This window comes from Ursus maritimus, unplaced genomic scaffold (genome assembly GCF_017311325.1).
Source record: "Ursus maritimus isolate PB19 unplaced genomic scaffold, ASM1731132v1 scaffold_32, whole genome shotgun sequence".
NCBI lineage: Eukaryota > Metazoa > Chordata > Mammalia > Carnivora > Ursidae > Ursus > Ursus maritimus.
In genome coordinates, this window is record NW_024425786.1 from 29,606,530 (window position 1) to 29,625,887 (window position 19,358).

General features: G+C 43.7%; 1 protein-coding gene across 1 annotated transcript in view; it reads right to left on the reverse strand.

Moving 5' to 3' along the window:
* RHBDL2 (rhomboid like 2) overlaps window positions 1-19,358 on the reverse strand; it is a 40,162-nt gene that overhangs the window by 12,664 nt on the left and 8,140 nt on the right. Inside the window, 3 exon segments of the mRNA XM_040619303.1 lie at window positions 7,868-7,980; window positions 11,457-11,605; window positions 15,104-15,456. Coding sequence (XP_040475237.1) covers window positions 7,868-7,980; window positions 11,457-11,605; window positions 15,104-15,456 — 615 coding nt within the window.

The window sequence follows — 19,358 nt, forward strand, 5'->3', positions numbered from 1 at the left end:
ACGGGTTTGCGTTGCTCAGGTCCACCCTTACGCAGATTTTTTCCCAATAAATACAGTACAGTACTGTAAACGTCTTTTATCTTCCCTATGATTTTCTTTCTTTCTTTTTTTAGTAATCATACCCAACATGGGGCTCATGACCCCAAGATCAAGAGTCACATGCTCTTCTGACTGAGCCAGCAAGATGCCTCCTTTATGGTTTTTTTTGTTTGGTTTTTTTTTTTTTTAAGATTTTATTTATTTATTTGACAGAGAGAGACAGCCAGCGAGAGAGGGAACACAAGCAGGGGGAGTGGGAGAGGAAGAAGCAGTCTCCTAGCGGAGGAGCCTGATGTGGGGCTCGATCCCATAACGCCTGGGATCACACCCTGAGCGGAAGGCAGACGCTTAACGACTGCGCCACCCAGGCGCCCCTCTTTATGGTTTTCTTAACAATTTTTTTTCTAGCTTACTTTATTGTAAGAACACAGTACCTAATAACGTATACAAAATATGCGTTAATCAACTAGGTTATCGGTAAGGCTTTGGGTCGACAGTAGGCTGTTAGTAGTTAAGTTTTGGGAGAGTCAAACATTACATGCGGATTTTCAACTGTGTGGGGAGAATCAGTGCCCCTAACCCCCATGTTGTTCAAAGGTGAACTGTACTTTGTACCATATAACCTAACAATCCCACTTATAGATATATGTCCAAGAGATCAACACAGAAACTTCTACACAAATATTCATAGCAGTGTTATTCATAATAGCCAAAAAGTGAAGACAGCCCAAATGCCCATCAGGTGGCGAATGTGTAGAGAGAACGTGTAGCCACACCATGGAATATTGTCTAAGACTAAAAGGGAATGACGCACTGACATATGCTACAGCGTCAACGAGCAATGAAAACAGTACACCAAGTGAAAAACGCCAATCAGAAGAGACCATATTTTGCACAATTCCGCTTGTATGAAATGTCCAGAATGGGCAAATCTGAAGAGACAGAAAGATTAGTGGTTGCCTAAGGCTGGGGAAGGGAGAATGGGGTGAAGAGTGGGGAGGGGTACAGGGTTTCTTTGGGGTACAAAAATGTTGTAAAATTCAATTGTGATGATAGGTATATAATCCTGTGAATTAAGCGTAAAAAAATTGAATTAAATACTTAAATGAGTGAATTGTATGATATATGACTTATATCTCAGTAAAGCTATTTTAAAATGTTGGCGGTTTCTTAAAATTTAAACATACCCTCTGATAAGATCCGGCCATTCCATTCCTAGGTATTTACCCAGGAAAGCTGAAAACATTTGACTACACAAATACTTACACACAAATGTTCACAGAAGTTTCTTTGCAATAGCCCCAAACTGGAAACAACCCTAATGTCCATCAGTAAGTAGAAGGGACAATTTGTGGTATATGCCCACAATGAAATACCACTTGGCAATAAAAAGGAATCAACTGTTGATACACATAATAACAGGGATAAATCTCAAAATAATTATGCTGACAGAAGCCAGACAAAAATAGAGTACATGCTCTATGATTGCACTTACATAAAATTCTAGAAAAAACAAATTAATCTACAATGATCAGTAGTTGCCAGGGAAAGGACAGGGAGGGGCAGTAGAGAGCAATTCTCAGGGGTCACAAAGAAACTTTTTGGGGAGCGATGGATACATTAATTATCTTGATTGTGGTGACAGTTTCATGATTGTATACGCGCATCAAAATTATCACATACACTTTGAATATGTGCAGCTTATCATATGTCAGTTATCCCTCACCAAACAGAACGCAAAACAAAACAATAACAGATGCCGGGGCCGCATCCTCCAGGATCTGACTCAGTACGTCAGGGTGGGATCTGGAGGCTGTAGCTGTGACAAGCCCTCCAGGCGACCGTGGTCATCAGTCCGACTGGGGAACGCTGGGTGGGATTGCAGACAGACCAGCACTTCTGTCTTTAACATGCATACAGATCACTCTGGATTTGTTCACAGCAGATCTGGGTAGTGGGTCTGGTGTGGGGCCCAATACTCTGCATTTCTAGCGAGCTCCCGGGTGATACCAATGAGGCTAATCCACGGACCACGCTTTGCCAGGAGCAAGGATGGGGAAACTAAAGTTATCTGACATATCGAGGAATCTAGAAAAAAAGCAAAGCAAGAAAGACAGCGGGCAAGAGGAGACTTTAGAGGTGGTGGGTATGTTTATGAAATAGACTGCAGTGAGGATCTCATAGGTGTGTATGTATCTCCAAACTCCTCAAGTCATGCACATTAAATATGTACAGATTTGGGTATGTCAGTCATATGTCAGAAAAGTTAATAAAACATTTTACATCGAGTTCCCCTTAACCTGTTTTTGTCTAACTTCTTTTTTGAACATTAGTAAGGATTATGCTTCCAAGATAAGGAAAGAAAAGAAAGGCAATGGGGCCACGTAGTGGAGGGTAATGAGCAATCTTGAATGTTTTGGCTTTCTTCTGGGCTCTGTGTTTTACGAAGGATCTAATCTGTGCTTGAGGAAGGTGACCCGGGCAGCAGTGTGAAGACCAGAATAGCAAAGACACACACCTGCCAGGAAGCTCCTGCAAAAATAGGCAGAGGGTGGGACAGATTCATCACGCTCTCTCCTCTCTCTCTCCGAAACTGGGGCAGGGCTGATTCCACAGGTCGAAATCAAGCTGCGGGGAAACCGTGCAGATGCCAGAGCCAGGAAGGACCTCACCAGTGCGGAGGCTTCCAAGGGCAGGAAAAACAGGTGCGTGCAGGACCCGAAGTAGAAGGTTGGAAAACAGGTTCCGCAAAAGTAGGAGGGAAGCAGACTGGGGAGCTATGTCACTGAGCATTGCCAAGTCTATCTCCTAAAGGCTTCCTGCTCTCCGGCCCCACTGCTCTAGGAGGCTAGTAACAGTTTCATCAGTTAAAAAATGTTGAGCCCTGCAAAAGGTCGGATTGTGTCCCCCAAAAAAGATGTGTTGACGTTCTAACCCCAGCACCTAGAATGTGATATTATGTGGGAAGGGGATTGTTGCAGATATGATTAAGATGAGGTCATACCGGAGTATAGTGGGCCCCTCAACCTATATGACTGTGTCCTCCTTAGAGGAAACAGGGAATGTGAAGGGAGAACTCTATGTGACGATGGAGGCAGAGCTCGAAGGGCTGCAGCTGCAAGCCAGGGAACGCCAAGGACTGACGGCCACCACCAGCAGCAGCTAGGGAGAAGCGAGGAAGGATTCTCCCACACAGGATCAGAGGAGGGAGCATGGCCCCATTGACACCTTGATTTCAGACTTCCACCCTAACTGTGAGATGGTACAGTTCTCTCGTTTAAACAACGCAGTCTGTTGTTCGTTATAGGAGCCCTAGGAAACGGATACAACCAGCCACACTGCAATATAGGTGTATTAACTTATTGTAGGTTACATATATAAGTTCTACTGTACTAATGTGGTTTTTTTGATGGCAGGTACATTTTCTTGGTTTTCTTTCCTATACTAATATGTTTTTTAATATAAAAATAGATTTTTTTAAGATTTTATTTATTTATTTGACAGAGAGAGCACAGCAGGGGGAGCAGCAGAGGGAGAGGGAGAAGCAGGCTCTCTTGTTGGGCAGATAGCCCAATGTGGAGCCGGATCCCAGGACCCTGGGATCATGACCTGAGCCGAAGGCAGACGCTTAACCAACTGAGCCACCCAGGCGTCCCTAGAAATAGAATTTTTAAAGGATGAAACATTGATTATACAATATTTTTAAAACATTTTTACTTTATTAATGGTACCAAAAAATGTGGGGGTTTTTTAAGATTTATTTTAGAGAGAGTGTGTGCGAGCGGGGAGAAGGGCAGAGGGAGACGGAGAAGCCTCAAGCAGAGTCCCCGCTGAGCATGGAGCCTAATATGGGACTCGATCTCACAACCCTGAGATCATAACCTGAGCGGAAATCAAGAGTCAGAGGCTTAACTGACTGAGCCACTCAGGCGCCCCTGGTACAAAAAGATGTTATCAACCATGAAAAGACAAGGAAGAGGGGCACCTCGATGGCTCAGATGGTTGGGCATCTGCCTTCGGCTCAGGTCATGATCCCGGGGACCTGAGATCGAGCCCTAGTCAAGTTCCTTGCTCGGGGGGGAGCCTGCTTCTTTCTCTCCCTCTGCCATTCCCTCCACTTGTGCCCTCTGGCTATCTCTGTCAAATAAATAAATAAAATCTTACAAAAGAAAAGAAAAGACAAGGGAGAAATTTAAATGCATGTTACTAAGTGAAAGCAGCCAATCTGACAAGGCGGTATGCTGTATGATTCCCACCATATGACATTCTGGAGAAGGCAAAACTACGGAGGCAGTGAAAGGATCAGGGGTTGCCAGGGAGTGGGTGTGGGGATGAACAGGTAGAACACAGAGGATTTTTAGGACAGTGGAAATACTCCGTATGATGCTGTAATGATGGATACATGTCATTACACATTTGTCCCAAACCATCGAATGTACTGTGCCGAGCGTGAACTTCTTTATGGACTTTGGGGGATTATGATGTGCCAGTGGAGGATTCATCCATCCGTTGTAACAAATGCCCATCTGTTGGGGGATGTCGATAAAGGGGGGGGGCTGTGCATGTTGTGGGGGCAGGGGGTTATGGGGACTCTCTGTGCCTTCCTCTCCATTTTTCTGTGAAGCTAAAACTGCTCTAAAAAAATAGTCTTTAATTTAAAAAAATCTTTCAATGAGCAGATTTATAAAATAAGCTTCATTATTTGTTTGAAAATCCTCATTAAATATCATAACCCTAAAGTACAAATATATACCTCTAAATTCAGGTATTTTCTATAGAAATGTTCTCTTACTCACTGTCATAGCCAAAATGTAAAGTTTAAAAATGACATGTAGTTTCCAATGGGAGAATTACATCATTGACTCTGCTTACTCCAATTATGAAAAAAAAAAAGTGTGTTGAAATTTAACTATTAATCCCCACCTTTCCTAGCATCAGTCATTTGTTCTTGCAAACTAATCATAAAGTGTTATGAGATATGTTTAAAACCCACTAAAACTCTTAACTGAGAAATTATAAAACCAATGAGGAAATTGTTTCCCCGCATTGTGTGAATTTCTAAGACTTGTTGCATCATTCCCAGCAGCAAAATCACACAATGAGAGAACGATTTCCAATTATTAGCTTTTAAAATGCCCTTTCAGAGCGTAAGTATTTTTGGAAAAGCAGTTACGTTCTTTCTGCTTGTATGAAAAATGCTATTATGTCGTCAAAGGAACATACTTTGCATTTGCTTTTTCAACAACGTCTGTTCGGTAGCATCCTACGGAAAGCCTTTTGTTACCACAGGGGGAGAAAAGTCAGCAAATCAGACACTCATCTTCTTGTAAAAGAAAAATGCACAGACTTTAAAATGAGCAAAAGATGAGAGGAATCTCTCTAACTGATTTCAAGACGTAACTGCATAGCTGCAGTGGTACTGGTGACATGGTACTGGCGCAGGGTAACACAGCGGTCCGTGGGACAAACAGAACCCGGGAAGAGCGCTCTCCAAACACAGCCAACTGACTTTTTCAAAGGTGCAAAAAATTTCAATGAAGGAAACAGAATTTTTAATAGATTGTTGCAAAGTCACTGGCTATTGAAAAAAAACCCAAAAGAACCTCAGTCTAAAGCTCACACCTTACACAAAAATGAGCCGACTCAAAACAGATCACACATTCCCTGTAAAGCATAAAACTGTAACTTTGACAGATAACGTAAGAGACAATCTTCAGGACCTCGGGCTCAGTCAAGAGTTCTTAGACATCACCAAGAGCACAATGCATAAAGGAAAAATTGGTAAATCAGACTTCATCAAAATTAAAAACTTTTGCTCCATGAAAGACTCCTTAAAACAGTGCAAAGACAACCGCACATCGAGAAAACTGTATCTGTCAACGACATGGTCAATAAAGGACTGGGATCTAGGATATGTAAGAACTTTCAGAACGCAATGGTTTAAAAAAAATCTAGTTAGAAAAAAAAAAGGAAAGAAATCTAATGAGGAAGCGGGCAAGAGACATGAGCAGGCGTCTCACGAACGAGGTTATACACAGTAAAAGGAGTTCAGCATCATTAGGCATTTGAGTAAAGCAAATTCAGGCCTCGGCGAGAGATCACCGCACGCTTCTGAGCACAACTGAAATGAGAAACGGCGACAACACGAATGCTGGTGAGGATGTGGGACACAGAATTACTTCTACACTATTGGGGGGAATGTAAAATGGAACAGCCGTTCTGGAAAACATGTTGGCTGGTTCTTAAAAAATTCAGTAGGCACTACCATACAACCTAAGAACTGTGTTCTGGGGCATTTATCCCAGAGAAATGAAAACTTCTGTTCATAAAACTCTGTACTTCTGTTCACAAAAACCTGTACACAAAGGTTTATAACAGCTTTATTTGTAATAGCCCCAAACTGGAAACAACCCAGACAGTCTCCAGTGAGTGAAGGGTTAAACAAACGGTGGTCCACCCATACCACGGGACAGAACTCCGATAAAAAGGAATGAAGTCTTGATGCATGCAACAACCTACACGGGTCTCCAGAGAGTCACGCTGCGTGAAGACAGCCAATCCCAGAGGCAATATCCTGTCATTCCATTTATACAACATGCTTGAAGTGAGAATTACAGAAACAGAGAACAGATTAGTGGTTGTCGGGGCGAAGGAGGGTGTAGGGGTGCGAAAGAAGAGCGTATGGCTGTAAAAATACAACGTGAGGTATCCTTGTTTTGCACCTTAATAGTATCAAGGTGGATATCCTGGTGGGGCTACTGTACTCGAATTTTGCAAGCTGTTACCATGGAGGGTAACTGGTTAAAGGATACGTGGGACCCCCCAGGCACTGATTTCTTACAACTGCAATATAAAAAAGTTTAATTTCCAGTAAATAAATAAATGGATGGATGGGTATTCTAGTATTTTCTGCTCAGACCAAAGTGGATCGTCTTAAGGCACACCCAATTTCGGAAATCACTGTGTAGTCCCTACTGAGCCTTTGGGCCCCTCTAGCTCTTCTCTACATTCTCTTCAAGCTGTCTCTCTTAAATGCAGATTTGCTCATATGACTTCCTAAGAACACTAGTCTGACACACTGGGCCTTCATGATCTGGCTGTTAAGTCTCCACCCGGATACCAAGTACACACAGCTTCCAGTTGGGCAAAACCCAGTCTGACTCGAGATACCTGAGGACAGGCACAATGACCTATCTCTATCTGCTGATCTTATCTCAAATATTTTAACTCTATTTTTTTAATGTTTTTTGTTTGTTCTGGTTTTTTTCAGTAATCTCTACAGCCAATGTGGGGCTCAAACTCACCATCCTAATATCAAGAGTAGCATGTTGTTCTGACTGAGCCAGCCAGGCACCCCTCTAACTTCTTTCTTTCTTTCTTTTTTAAAGCTTTATTTATTTAAGTAATCTCTACACCCTACGTGGGGCTTGAACTCATGACCCCGAGATCAAGAGTCGCATGCTTTTCTGATGGAGCCAGCCAGCTGCCCCTCATTAACTTATTTCTAATGCTTATCAGGTTCCCTAGCACATATTAGGAGCGCACTAAACCTTGATTTAAATGTTTATTACTCTTGGGGCGCCTGGGTGGCTCAGTCGTTAAGCGTCTGCCTTCAGCTCAGGGCGTGATCCCAGCGTTCTGGGATCGAGCCTGCTTCTTCCTCTCCCACTCCCCCTGCTTGTGTTCCCTCTCTCACTGGCTGTCTCTCTGTCTCTCAAATGAATAAATAAAATCTTTAAAAAAATAAAAATAAATGTTTATTACTCTTGCTTTGTGCATTGCCTAAGAGTGTGGAGGCACTGATTGTGTGTTACCCTAGGACACTAACCTGCAATCACTCCCGCCAGGTACACCAGCCCTACTCGGAGCCCTTTGTGGACCATTTCCAGGGGAATACCCAAAGCGAGCTGCATAATGAGATTCCCCACGATGTGCTGCACTCTGCGGAGACAAACACAGTAGTCAAACATCATGACGAACCCACACAGTTCCTTCTCTGGCACATGAACAAGCATTGGTGTATTGTTACCAGTTCAAATTCTATTTTCTAATTTTTTAGGTGACTTTTTTTTTTTTAAATAAAATCTCAACAGGGAGCCTCAATATGTAAAACAGATAAAAGGACATTTTGGGCGTATACACTTATTTTATAAGTTCTCTTTTAGAACAGTGACTGACATCAAACAGAGGGATGAGGAGGGCTTAAGGAACAGAAACCTGAAATTAGGCATAGATGACAACTGCCATTTTATCTCAGCCCTGCATCTGATTTTGTTTCGGTTGCACAGTATTGAGAAAATCCTAATTCACGCATATCGAGTTTAAGTTTCAGTAGTTTTGTTTTGTTTTTTTAAAGTAGGCTCCACACCCAACATGGGGCTGGAACTCTCGACCCCGAGATCCAGAGTCGCCCGTGCTACCATCTAAGCCAGCCGGGCACCCCAAATTTCAATAGGGTTTTAAACAACTGCTCTTGCGATCTTAGGATATTCTTTAATAAAACAGAGATGGCAAGAGAAGCCCCATCCCTGGTTCTACATTAAAAAGTTGAGGGGTGCCTGGGTGGCTCAGTTGGTGAAGCGTCAGCCTTCGGCTGGGGTTGTGATCCTAGGGTCCTGGGATCGAGCCCTGCATCGGGCTCCCGGCTAAGCAGGGAGACTGCTTCTCTCCCTCTGCTGCTCCCCCTGCTTGTGCTCTCTCTTGCGCGCTATCTATCTTTGTCAAATAAATAATTAAAATCTTAAAAAAAAAGGTTGAAAAAGCAGTTTGCCAAAATGAAAAAGAAAATTCATCCAGTAACACTAGCTAAAGTTAGTATCTCCCATGTACTACCGTTTGGTACAGAAGTTATTTGCATGTAGGTGATTTTTTATTCCAGTTTTTAAAGAGGTAAAAATATTTTTAAATAAAGCTCATGCTCTTTTACCTGTCAAACCCCACAGGTGTCTCTGCAGATTCTCTGAATGTATTTTGGCACATTCCCACAGTACAGTCATCCTTAATTTACTTGCTATATAGCACAAGGCTTTTTTTTTTTTTTTAAGATTTTATTTATCCATCTGACAGAGATAGAGACAGCCAGCAAGAGAGGGAACACAAGCAGGGGGAGTGGGAGAGGAAGCAGCAGGCTCCCAGCAGGGCAGGGAGCCCGATGCGGGGCTCAATCCCAGGACTCTGGGACCACGCCCTGGGCCGAAGGCAGACGCTTAACGACTGAGCCACCCAGGTGCCCCAAGGCTTTTTTTTTTTTTTAAGAGATTTCAGGTTAAACCAAAAAGTTAAAAAACGAAATAGGTGTCGGATATTTCACAATGTGTAGCAGCTTTCATACTAGCCTTAAGGATTGTGTTTTGCATTATAATTTACTTAACAAATACCCAGCAGAGGTTCTGTGGGCAGAGCCTACAAAACAGATTACTTACCTTCATGGCCACATGCACACGCAGCCACCACTATCACTGCCCAAGTCATCTTCAAAGACACACAAGAAGTAACATGTAATTCACAAAATAGTCCAGCAAGGGCAGTTACGCTAGTCTTACAGAGACGTCGGACATAAAGAGTATTTGGAAATATGTGCACTTTGTGAATTTGAGCCAAGTCAGTGGAAGCCATCCCATTCTGTCCTTTGGGAACAGCTTGAGAACGAAGTGACCAGTAGCACCAAAAACCCCAAAGAATCACCCTCAGCATTCTTTCTGCTAACTCAAGAGTAGAAATGGCATAAGGACGAGATCCTGTCATATACCGGAATAGAAGTACTAACTTTTTTCATCCAAATTGTATCTGCCCTTCCAGGTCCAGCTTGAATCCATGTCATCTGGAAAACCATCACCATTCTGAGCTTTCTGTCTTTCTGTCTGTATTGCAGTAACTAATCCCACATTCATCTCCTTACCACCTGCCTGCCTCCTCTAGTGAGGCCCCAAGAGCTCACGGTTGACTCCGCCAGCCTCTCCTAGCTAGGGGTAGCCATGGCCGTGGTTCTGGCCAATGAAATGCAGGTCAGAGCAGCACCAATGAGAAACTAGTAAGAGAGCTTCTTTCCTGACAAAAGGGATGGATGTCCCCAGTACCTGGTCCTACCCTTCCCCTTCCTGCTTTTAATACCCAGCTACAGCTGCCAACTTGCAACCATGAGAGAAAGGTCAAGGGAAAAGCCGAGATACCAGCACAGAACCAAGAGTCTCGGCTTCATGAAACTGATGAGCTAACCGCATACGTCGGGGCTGCTTATATGATAAAGAATTAACCTCCACTTGTTTAGGCCCCCGTTAGGTTTTTTGGTTACTTTCGGGCAAAAGCCTTCAGAACTTCTACAACCGCACGTGTGAGCTGTCCCACACAGCCTTGAGAATTCCTTCTGAGGGCCTTACTATGTGTCAGGCACTGCAAAAATTACATTATAACCACTGTCTCATTTAATCACAGCAACCTTATGAGGTAGGTACTAGTACCTCCTTTTACAGATGTGGAAACTGAGGCACAAAGAAGTTAAGTCACTACTGCATGGCCTCGCATTACTATTTAACTGGCTGTTCGCCCTTGTAATTCTAAAGTCCTTGAGTGCAGGAACCACATTTGTTCAGAACATGTTAAATGAAAAACCAAACTGAAAGTATCCATAGAAACTGGGCAACGAGCAATTTTGTCCTTATTTGTCAAGCCTCTGAGCCCTGTGCCCTGCCGCAGATGCCTATTTAGCCAGTGGCCAGAGTCATCCTTCAAGGTCCAGGGCTGGGTAGGTCACACAGACGAAGCTGGCCTCATCTGAACCCCCAGGAGTCCACTGGAGAGGGGGACCAGCAGCAAGCTGCTCACTGCCTGCAGTGGGCATAGCGAATCCTGGGTTCTGAGCAAATTCGTAGAAGACTATTAGCATATAAGGAGCTATAACTGAAAGGCGGGCACTGCATTGCCCATTGCTCGTATTATTCCGGATGGACAACAGTATTATACACTCAACAAAGTGCTCACGAATTAATTCTTTTTAAGCGTGTGGCGGGGGTAGGGAGGGAGGGACTCATGATTCATATCGTGAAAGGAACACCAAACAACTAGGGGAACAGAAGTGTGGTTTAGTAATGATTGGGTCTCTTCTCATTGAAATCCCTATATAAATACCAGTATCAGGCAGTCATAACACAATATAAAGGACGCCGGACCGGAAGTTAGCACGAAGGGGCTGAGGTTCCAGCTCTTCAACTTAGCCACGTGACATGGAGCGAGAGTAACCACATCCCCAAAGCCTCAAACACAGAATGGCAGGAGTGATACCTGCCTCCTAGGGTTGCTGAGGATCAAACAAGATTCGGGACATGGACGTGCCTTATCAATAAGAAAGCACCGACCAAATGTTGGGGGTTACGAGTGCTCGCGGTCACCTCCGACATCAGCGACTTAATATCATTCCTTACCCAGCATGGACCAGCATATAGGAGACAAACCTCCAGGCTTGCTCCCTCTTCTCGGGACTGTAGATAAAGGGGCTCTCCAGGATGCCTGTGTCCAGGGTGATCCACTGTTTCTGAGGCTTCCACACAGCATAGTATATAAACACTGCCAGCTGCCAGGGAGGGCACACAGGAATGTTAGCCACCGTCTGCAGAGGGGGGCCCTACTAAAGCCCACCAGCACTACTGCCTTGCTTTCAAAGGATCAGCTCCGAAGCGGGCCCTGCTGTAGCATGTGCTCGGAAGATGACGGGACTTAAACGTCCTTGCCATGTATCTGACCACGTACCTGTGGTCATATCCCACTTCCTCCAGTGATGAGGAGCAGCCCTAGACCAAACATAACGAAGACTCTTTCGGGACCCCCCGACCCCCTTAAACACCCTCATCTTCCCACTCCCACCATTTCGTCTTTCACTTACAAGTTAATATGGAATTAAGTCGCTGCTGGCTTCCAAGGAAGAGAAGAGGGAGAGGGAACGATAACTCTACAGCACAGAAGCCCGGTGAACACGACCTTAACCAAGTGATGAAGGCTCATGTCGCCCGGGATGTCATGTGGATGACCCGTACTCCCCGATGTGACGTGTTGAGAAAGGCACTTCGCCTCTGTGTGTTCCTCCCCCGTAACTCCAATCTAACCATGAGGAAAACATCAGACAAGCCCAGATTGGGGGATCGTCTACAGAAACCTGGCCCATACCCCTCAAGGCCATCAAAGTCATGACAAAGACAGACTAAGAAACGGTTACAGATTAGAGGATGCTGGGGGGGGGGGCACGGAGCAAAATGCAATGTGATCCTCGGGGCTGGAGGGTACAGAAGGGACAGAGAGAGAGAAGACATTAATGGAAAAGCTGGTAAAGACACATATTAAAAGCTCCAAATGAAGCCTGGAGTTTAGTTAATAATACTATACCCATGTCAGTTTCTTCATTTTGACAAGTGTACTATGGAAACGTAAGGTATTAATAATGGGAGAAATTAAGTGAGATGTATACAGAAACTCTCTGTACTATCTTGGCAACTTTTCTATAAAGCTCAAATTAATCCAAAATAAAAAGCTTATGTCAAAAATTTTATTTGAAAAACTGATCTTTCTTTGAGAGACAGATATCTCAACACCGGCTCCACAACCCTTGTATAGAAAACTGCCCTCCCCACAGCACGGACGACAGCAGTCATGTTTAGTATCATGTGACCTTATCCTATTATTCCCCGATTCCCACACTCACCAAGCCCTCACGCACCCGAGTGGACCGTGGGTAGGCCCGCCAACCTACGGGCTGGAAGGATAACATGATAGAGTGTGCCAGAAATGTTGATACGTTAGCCTTTTCTTTATCGGAGCCACGAGAGGCTAGGTCCCTATGCTGGTTAATGTTCTGTGTCAACTTGGCTAGACCATGATACCCAGATATTTGATCAAACATCATTCTGGATGTTTCTGTGAAGATATTTTTTAGATGAGATCAACATTTAAATCAACCGACTTTGAGTAAAGCAGATTACCCTCCATAACATGGGGTCACATCATAACAGTTGAAAGCCTTAAAAGAACAGACTGACCTTCTCTGAGGGAAAGGGAATTCTGCCAGAAGACTGTCTCTGAACTCCAACTGCAATTCTTACCCCTAGGTCTCCAGTCTGCTGGCCCACCCTAGATTTTGAACTTGCCAAGCTTCCATAATAGCATGAGCCAATTCCTTAAAATGAATCAATCTCTCTCTCAATATACATGTGTAGATAGGTGGATGGATGGATGGATGGATAGATAAATATAGATAGATGATGGATGGATGGATGGATAGATAGATAGATAGATAGATAGATAGATAGATAGATAGATAGATGATAGATAGATAGATGATAGATAGATAGATGATAGATAGATAGATGATAGATAGATAGATGATAGATAGATAGATGATAGATAGATGATAGATAGATGATAGATAGATGATAGATAGATGATAGATAGATGATAGATAGATGATAGATAGATGATAGATAGATGATAGATAGATGATAGATAGATGATAGATAGATGATAGATAGATGATAGATAGATGATAGATAGATGATAGATAGATGATAGATAGATGATAGATAGATGATAGATAGATGATAGATAGATGATAGATAGATGATAGATAGATGATAGATAGATGATAGATAGATGATAGATAGATGATAGATAGATGATAGATAGATGATAGATAGATGATAGATAGATGATAGATAGATGATAGATAGATGATAGATAGATGATAGATAGATGATAGATAGATGATAGATAGATGATAGATAGATGATAGATAGATGATAGATAGATGATAGATAGATGATAGATAGATGATAGATAGATGATAGATAGATGATAGATAGATGATAGATAGATGATAGATAGATGATAGATAGATGATAGATAGATGATAGATAGATGATAGATAGATGATAGATAGATGATAGATAGATGATAGATAGATGATAGATAGATGATAGATAGATGATAGATAGATGATAGATAGATGATAGATAGATGATAGATAGATGATAGATAGATGGATAGATGATAGATAGATAGATGATAGATAGATGATAGATAGATGATAGATAGATGATAGATAGATGATAGATAGATGATAGATAGATAGATAGATAGATGATAGATAGATGATAGATAGATAGATAGATGATAGATAGATGATAGATAGATAGATAGATAGATAGATAGATAGATAGATAGATGATAGATAGATGATAGATAGATGATAGATACAAGAGAGAATGTGTGTATTTGTGCATGTACACACCCTACGGGTTCCGTTTTTCTAAAGAACCCTAATATGGTCTTTGATAAGGAAATTGACCCATCTGGGAATTAAGAGGATTACATGAGAGACTTCCTAATGTCCCTGAAGTCACACCCCATACATATCCAGCCCCTGCCAATTCTTTTATGAGACATCATGGCAGGTGCGATGAGGCTTAGGAGAAGCCCAGTCCTGGTCCAGTCACTAAATGTAACCTTGGGCAAGTCATTCCACCTCCCTGGGCCTTCTACTCTTTTTCTGGAAAATAAAAGGGCTGATGAGATCAGATTCTGAAAACACACCACAGGCTGCCCACAATAGACATCAGCAGGGGATCCCATTTTTCCCCTCCTGAAACCTGGAGGCAGCCCATAGCTGTTCTGGTTAGTCTTCCATGTTGGCTCCACAAAAAGACCTTACCAATCAATCTAAGTTCGTTCATGAGATCAAACCAATTTGTGACCCCAAGATCATTTGGTTTCTAAAGCCCCAGCAACTAAAATGAAACAAAGCCACTGAAAGCCATTGTGGTCACTGCTGGGCAGGGGACTTGCTTGAAAAATAAAACTCAACCCTTGGCTGATAGTGACTGCGATCATAGGAAAGACTGAAGGGGGCTCCGGAGAGGGTGAGGTTGAGTTCCGTGTGTGCTGGACTTGCCACCGCCAAGCCGTCTTCCTATGTGTTCTCCAGTCTCTTCTCTGGATGTGATCAAAGCCCCCCGCCATGCTCCCTCCAGTCTTTTTGCAACTCCCAGTGGTACTCGGTCTAGTGCCCAGCACCCAACATACTCACCTCGGCAAGGCTGATGGAGATGATGAACACGGGGGGTGGGAGGCAGTTAGCTCTCTCCAAGTATGTTCTTCGGACCTTTTCAGGAAGCATCCATTTTGAGACAACCCTGTGGACCTTTTTATTCTTGAAGGTATCTTTACCTCCCCTGTCCTCTCTCATTTCCTTCTCTTCTTCCAGCTCTCCTTTCATGTCTCTATCCATATTCAGATTCATATCCTCCATCTCCAAATCGTGACCAGCAGCCATTGTCCTGAATCCTCCCGCCACCTGAAAGGGCCATGAATGTCAAGGAAACATGGATAACCCTAGAGTCCTGGGCTCTCTGGTATAACCACTGGTTTCCAAGGCCTTTCCTGTATATTAATAGAAGGCAATTGAAGATCTGGTGTCCAAATACTCATAATATCCACACCCTATCATCTGTGTTCAATTGTGACAAAGCACTAGGGTCTCCCCAAATGAGGGAGAGGACTTTCAGGGGTCACTTCTGGCTTCATCTATGTCCACTGCCTAAAGGACGGACTAGAGCCTTGGAAGAAGAAACTCTGCCTGGTATACCCCTCCCCTCCCCTCTGCCACTGACTGTCAAGTCAACCATCAGTGAAGAGAGAGCTCTGTTGTAAGGTGACGCGTCTCAGAGCTTAAACCATGCACTCTGCATAACTGCACCCAGCCTGGTCCAGCTAAAGTAAACGGTCTCCTTTCCCTTCTTAGTTTTATCTTGCTTCAACTCAAGGGCCAAACATAGGTCTCTGATTTCTGATTCAGAATCAAAAACAATTTACTGAACATCTATTGTGTATCAGGAACCACACTGGGGGCTTCCACATCTATTGACTCATTGGACTTCCACAATAACCCGAGAAGGAAGGGATTTGTAGTCCCAATTATAGATAAAAAACTGAGCTGCCCACTCTGCCCCCCTCCCCAGGAAGATTCAAACCCACACGTTCTCTAAATTACCAGGGTCCTTTCTAAAATACCGCACTGCCCATTCTGTAGCATACTTGGGGTGTTAGGGTTAGGGTAAGGAACCAGAAACTTCCTTACTGGTTCTCCAAGCACAAAGTCAATACCTTGCTGAAACACCTCTTCCCAACAACTCTCTGACATCTGAAGCTCTTGGCTGAGTTCCTACGAATTTCCATATCCAGTATTCCCTTGAACTCAATCCTCAACATTCACTTATCGAAGCATTTATTCAGTAAATATCTATGGAACACCTACTACGTATCAGGCCACCATCTACCCCAGAGTGTTTACAAAGTGTAATGGAAGAGACAGAGGTCAATAAAAATCATACACATAATTGTCATTACACTATGATAGAGGACACCAAGCAGGTGCATAAGACACCAAGGCTGTAACAGTGAGGACAGATCCATATACTATTTCCTTTCCCCGTGCCATGCCCTGTGCCATGTTCTATCCTTTTCCTGTTGGTCTGGTTCTGTTTTTTTTTTTTTAAGATTTTTTTTTTTTTTTGAGAGAGAGAGAGAGAGAGAAAGTGTGAGAGAGAGCATGAGAGAGGGTCGAGGGAGAATCAGACTCCCCGCTGAGCAGGGAGCCTTATCTGGGACTCGATCCCACGACTCCAGGATCATGACCTAAGCCGAAAGCAGTCGCTTAACCAACTGAGCCACCCAGGCGCCCCAAGGTTCTGTTATTTTTTTTACTCCTGGTTAAACTACTTAAATCATTCGAATGTTTCTGTGGTCAAAGGGGGGGGGGCCTCAAAAATGAAGGGAAAAACATAATAAAGATAATGTTGCACCATAGTACATACAGTCCAATCCAGTTTTTGTAAAAAGTAATGTACTGACACACGTACCGGAAGAAATCTGGAGAAGGAACCATGATCATATCTGCGTGGTGGAATTTCACTGGATCTTTGCCCTGCATGCAGGGATGGATCCAGATTTTGTGGAGCCTGAAGTGTAAACAATTTGGGGGGGTTTTCTTTGGAAAAAATAATATAAAATTAAAATTACAAAATATAAAAATTGCAAAAGTGGATACACAGCCTTTGAAGGAGCCCATGCAAGCGAGAGACCTGAAGTTAAAGCTTTACTAGCTTCAGAGAAAATCCACCTCTGTTCGTATGTGTTGTCTTCCTTTTATTTCATTTTTCAGTAATCTCTACATCTGATGTGGATCTGGAACTTACAACCCGGAGATCAAGAGTGACACACTCTACCAACTGAGCCAGCCAGGCACCCCTATTTGATTGTTTTAAAGTATGTATTTTAATTAAAAAAAAACTAATAAAGCCACATCTATGAAATCTGTACCTGATTCTAAAATCTCAACTACTGGGGCGCCTGGGTGGCTCAGTCGTTAAGCGTCTGCCTTCGGCTCAGGGCGTGATCCCGGCATTGTGGGATCGAGCCCCGCAGCCGGCATTGTGGGATCGAGCCCCACATCAGGCTCCTCGGCTGGGAGCCTGCTGCTTCCTCTCCCACTCCCCTGCTTGTGTTCCCTCTCTCGCTGGCTGTCCATCTCTGTCAAATAATAAAAAAAAAAACTTTAAAATCTCAACTACTGTACTATTTCTCCCCTCCCCTTTGTGGCCCAGTGTCTTTTTTTTTTTTTTTTAAGATTTTATTTATTTATTTGATAGACGGCGAGAGAGGGACCACAGCAGGGGGAGCGCGAGAGGGAGAAGCGGGCTCCCCGCTGCGCAAGCAGCCCAACGCGGGCTCGATGCCAGGGCCCCAGGATCATGACGGAGCGGACGGCAGCTGCTTCCCTGCGCCACCCCGGCGCCCTGGCAGGCATCTATACCCTAACCAGCTGGGTGTGCCCCATTGAAACTGATCTCCTGCGTTAGGCCCTTCAAACCAATCCGCTTCCAGAGCGATGCGAGTCCCAACCACGTCGGCAGAGCACGCTTGGCATTTCAAAGCATGACCCCACTACAAAATCGCACGTACTCCTCAGAATTATCTGAAGTAAAAAGAAGGCAATGCTAGGTTCCCAATTCTCCTCATCTTCCACCTTCCTAACAGACTTTCCCGTTGGAATCTCTTCCTCCATCTTTCATCTCCACTCTCTTCCTTCTCCTGCTCCCCAGCCACAGGCATCCCCTCTGCACGCCTCAACCACACCCTTGTCCTGCCACCGGACTCCTCTAACTCGGTGAAGAGGAGCGAGTAGCAAGGTCGCTAGAGGACAGGAACCCAGGCTTTGACACTGGACAGACTGGGGGAAATGGCCTCGTCTTCTTTTCCTTTGCAGCCCCAGGCAATGGGCCTGGGCCTGGTACCGCAAACAGTAGAATAGTGGTTGCCAGGGGGTGGAGGAAGGGGGGGGATGGGGAGTTACATGTTTAATGAGTGCAGAGATTCAGTTTGGGAAGACAAAAAAGTTCAGGAGATGGATGCAGCGAGAGTGTCACGACAATGTAACGTAGTTAATGCCACGGAACTGTATGTGCACTTAAAAATGGTTAAAATGGTAAATTTTAAGTATGTCTATTTCACGCACACACAAAATAATGAGAAACTTTCAAAGTCATTGTGGCGATCAGATCTAGTGTTTGTGTCACCAAAACGTGCTTCACCAATGACATAATACTGATATTTTCAGCTTAGGTTAATGTATCTAAATGTCCTAAATGACCCCAAATAAAGTTTTTCACTGTAATTTTTTTTAAAAAATGCGATCCATGGAGCCAGATCACTGGCATTAGAATACAGCTCTACCACATGTCAACTGTAAACGTAGGTAAGTCGCTTAAATTCTCTGAGCCGCAAATTACAGTTTTTTAAATTGTGCTAAAATACCCATAACATAAAATTTATCGCTTTAACCATTTTAAAGTGTACAATTCAGGAGCATTAAGTACACTTACAACATGATGTAACCATCACCACTGTCTCGTTCAGGAACTTTTTCATCGCCCCAGACAAAAACCCCATACCCATTAAGCAATCTCTCTATGGCCACTTCCCTCCAGCCCAGGGCAGCCACTAATCTGCTTTCTGTCTCTAGGGATTTACTTACTCTGCATAGTTCATGAAATTGGAATCATACAGTATGGGGCCTTTTGAGTCTGGCTTCTCTCAGTAGTAGTAAGTCTTCCAGGTTCATCTGGGTTGTGGCCTGTTTCAGTACTTCTTTCCGTTTTTGTTTTGTTTTTTTTAAGTAGGTGCCGCACCCAAATGTGGGGCTTGAACTCACGACCCTGAGATCAACAGTCGCAGGAAGGGGTGGGGGCAATGGGTGAAAGAGGTGATGGGGATTAAGGAGTGCA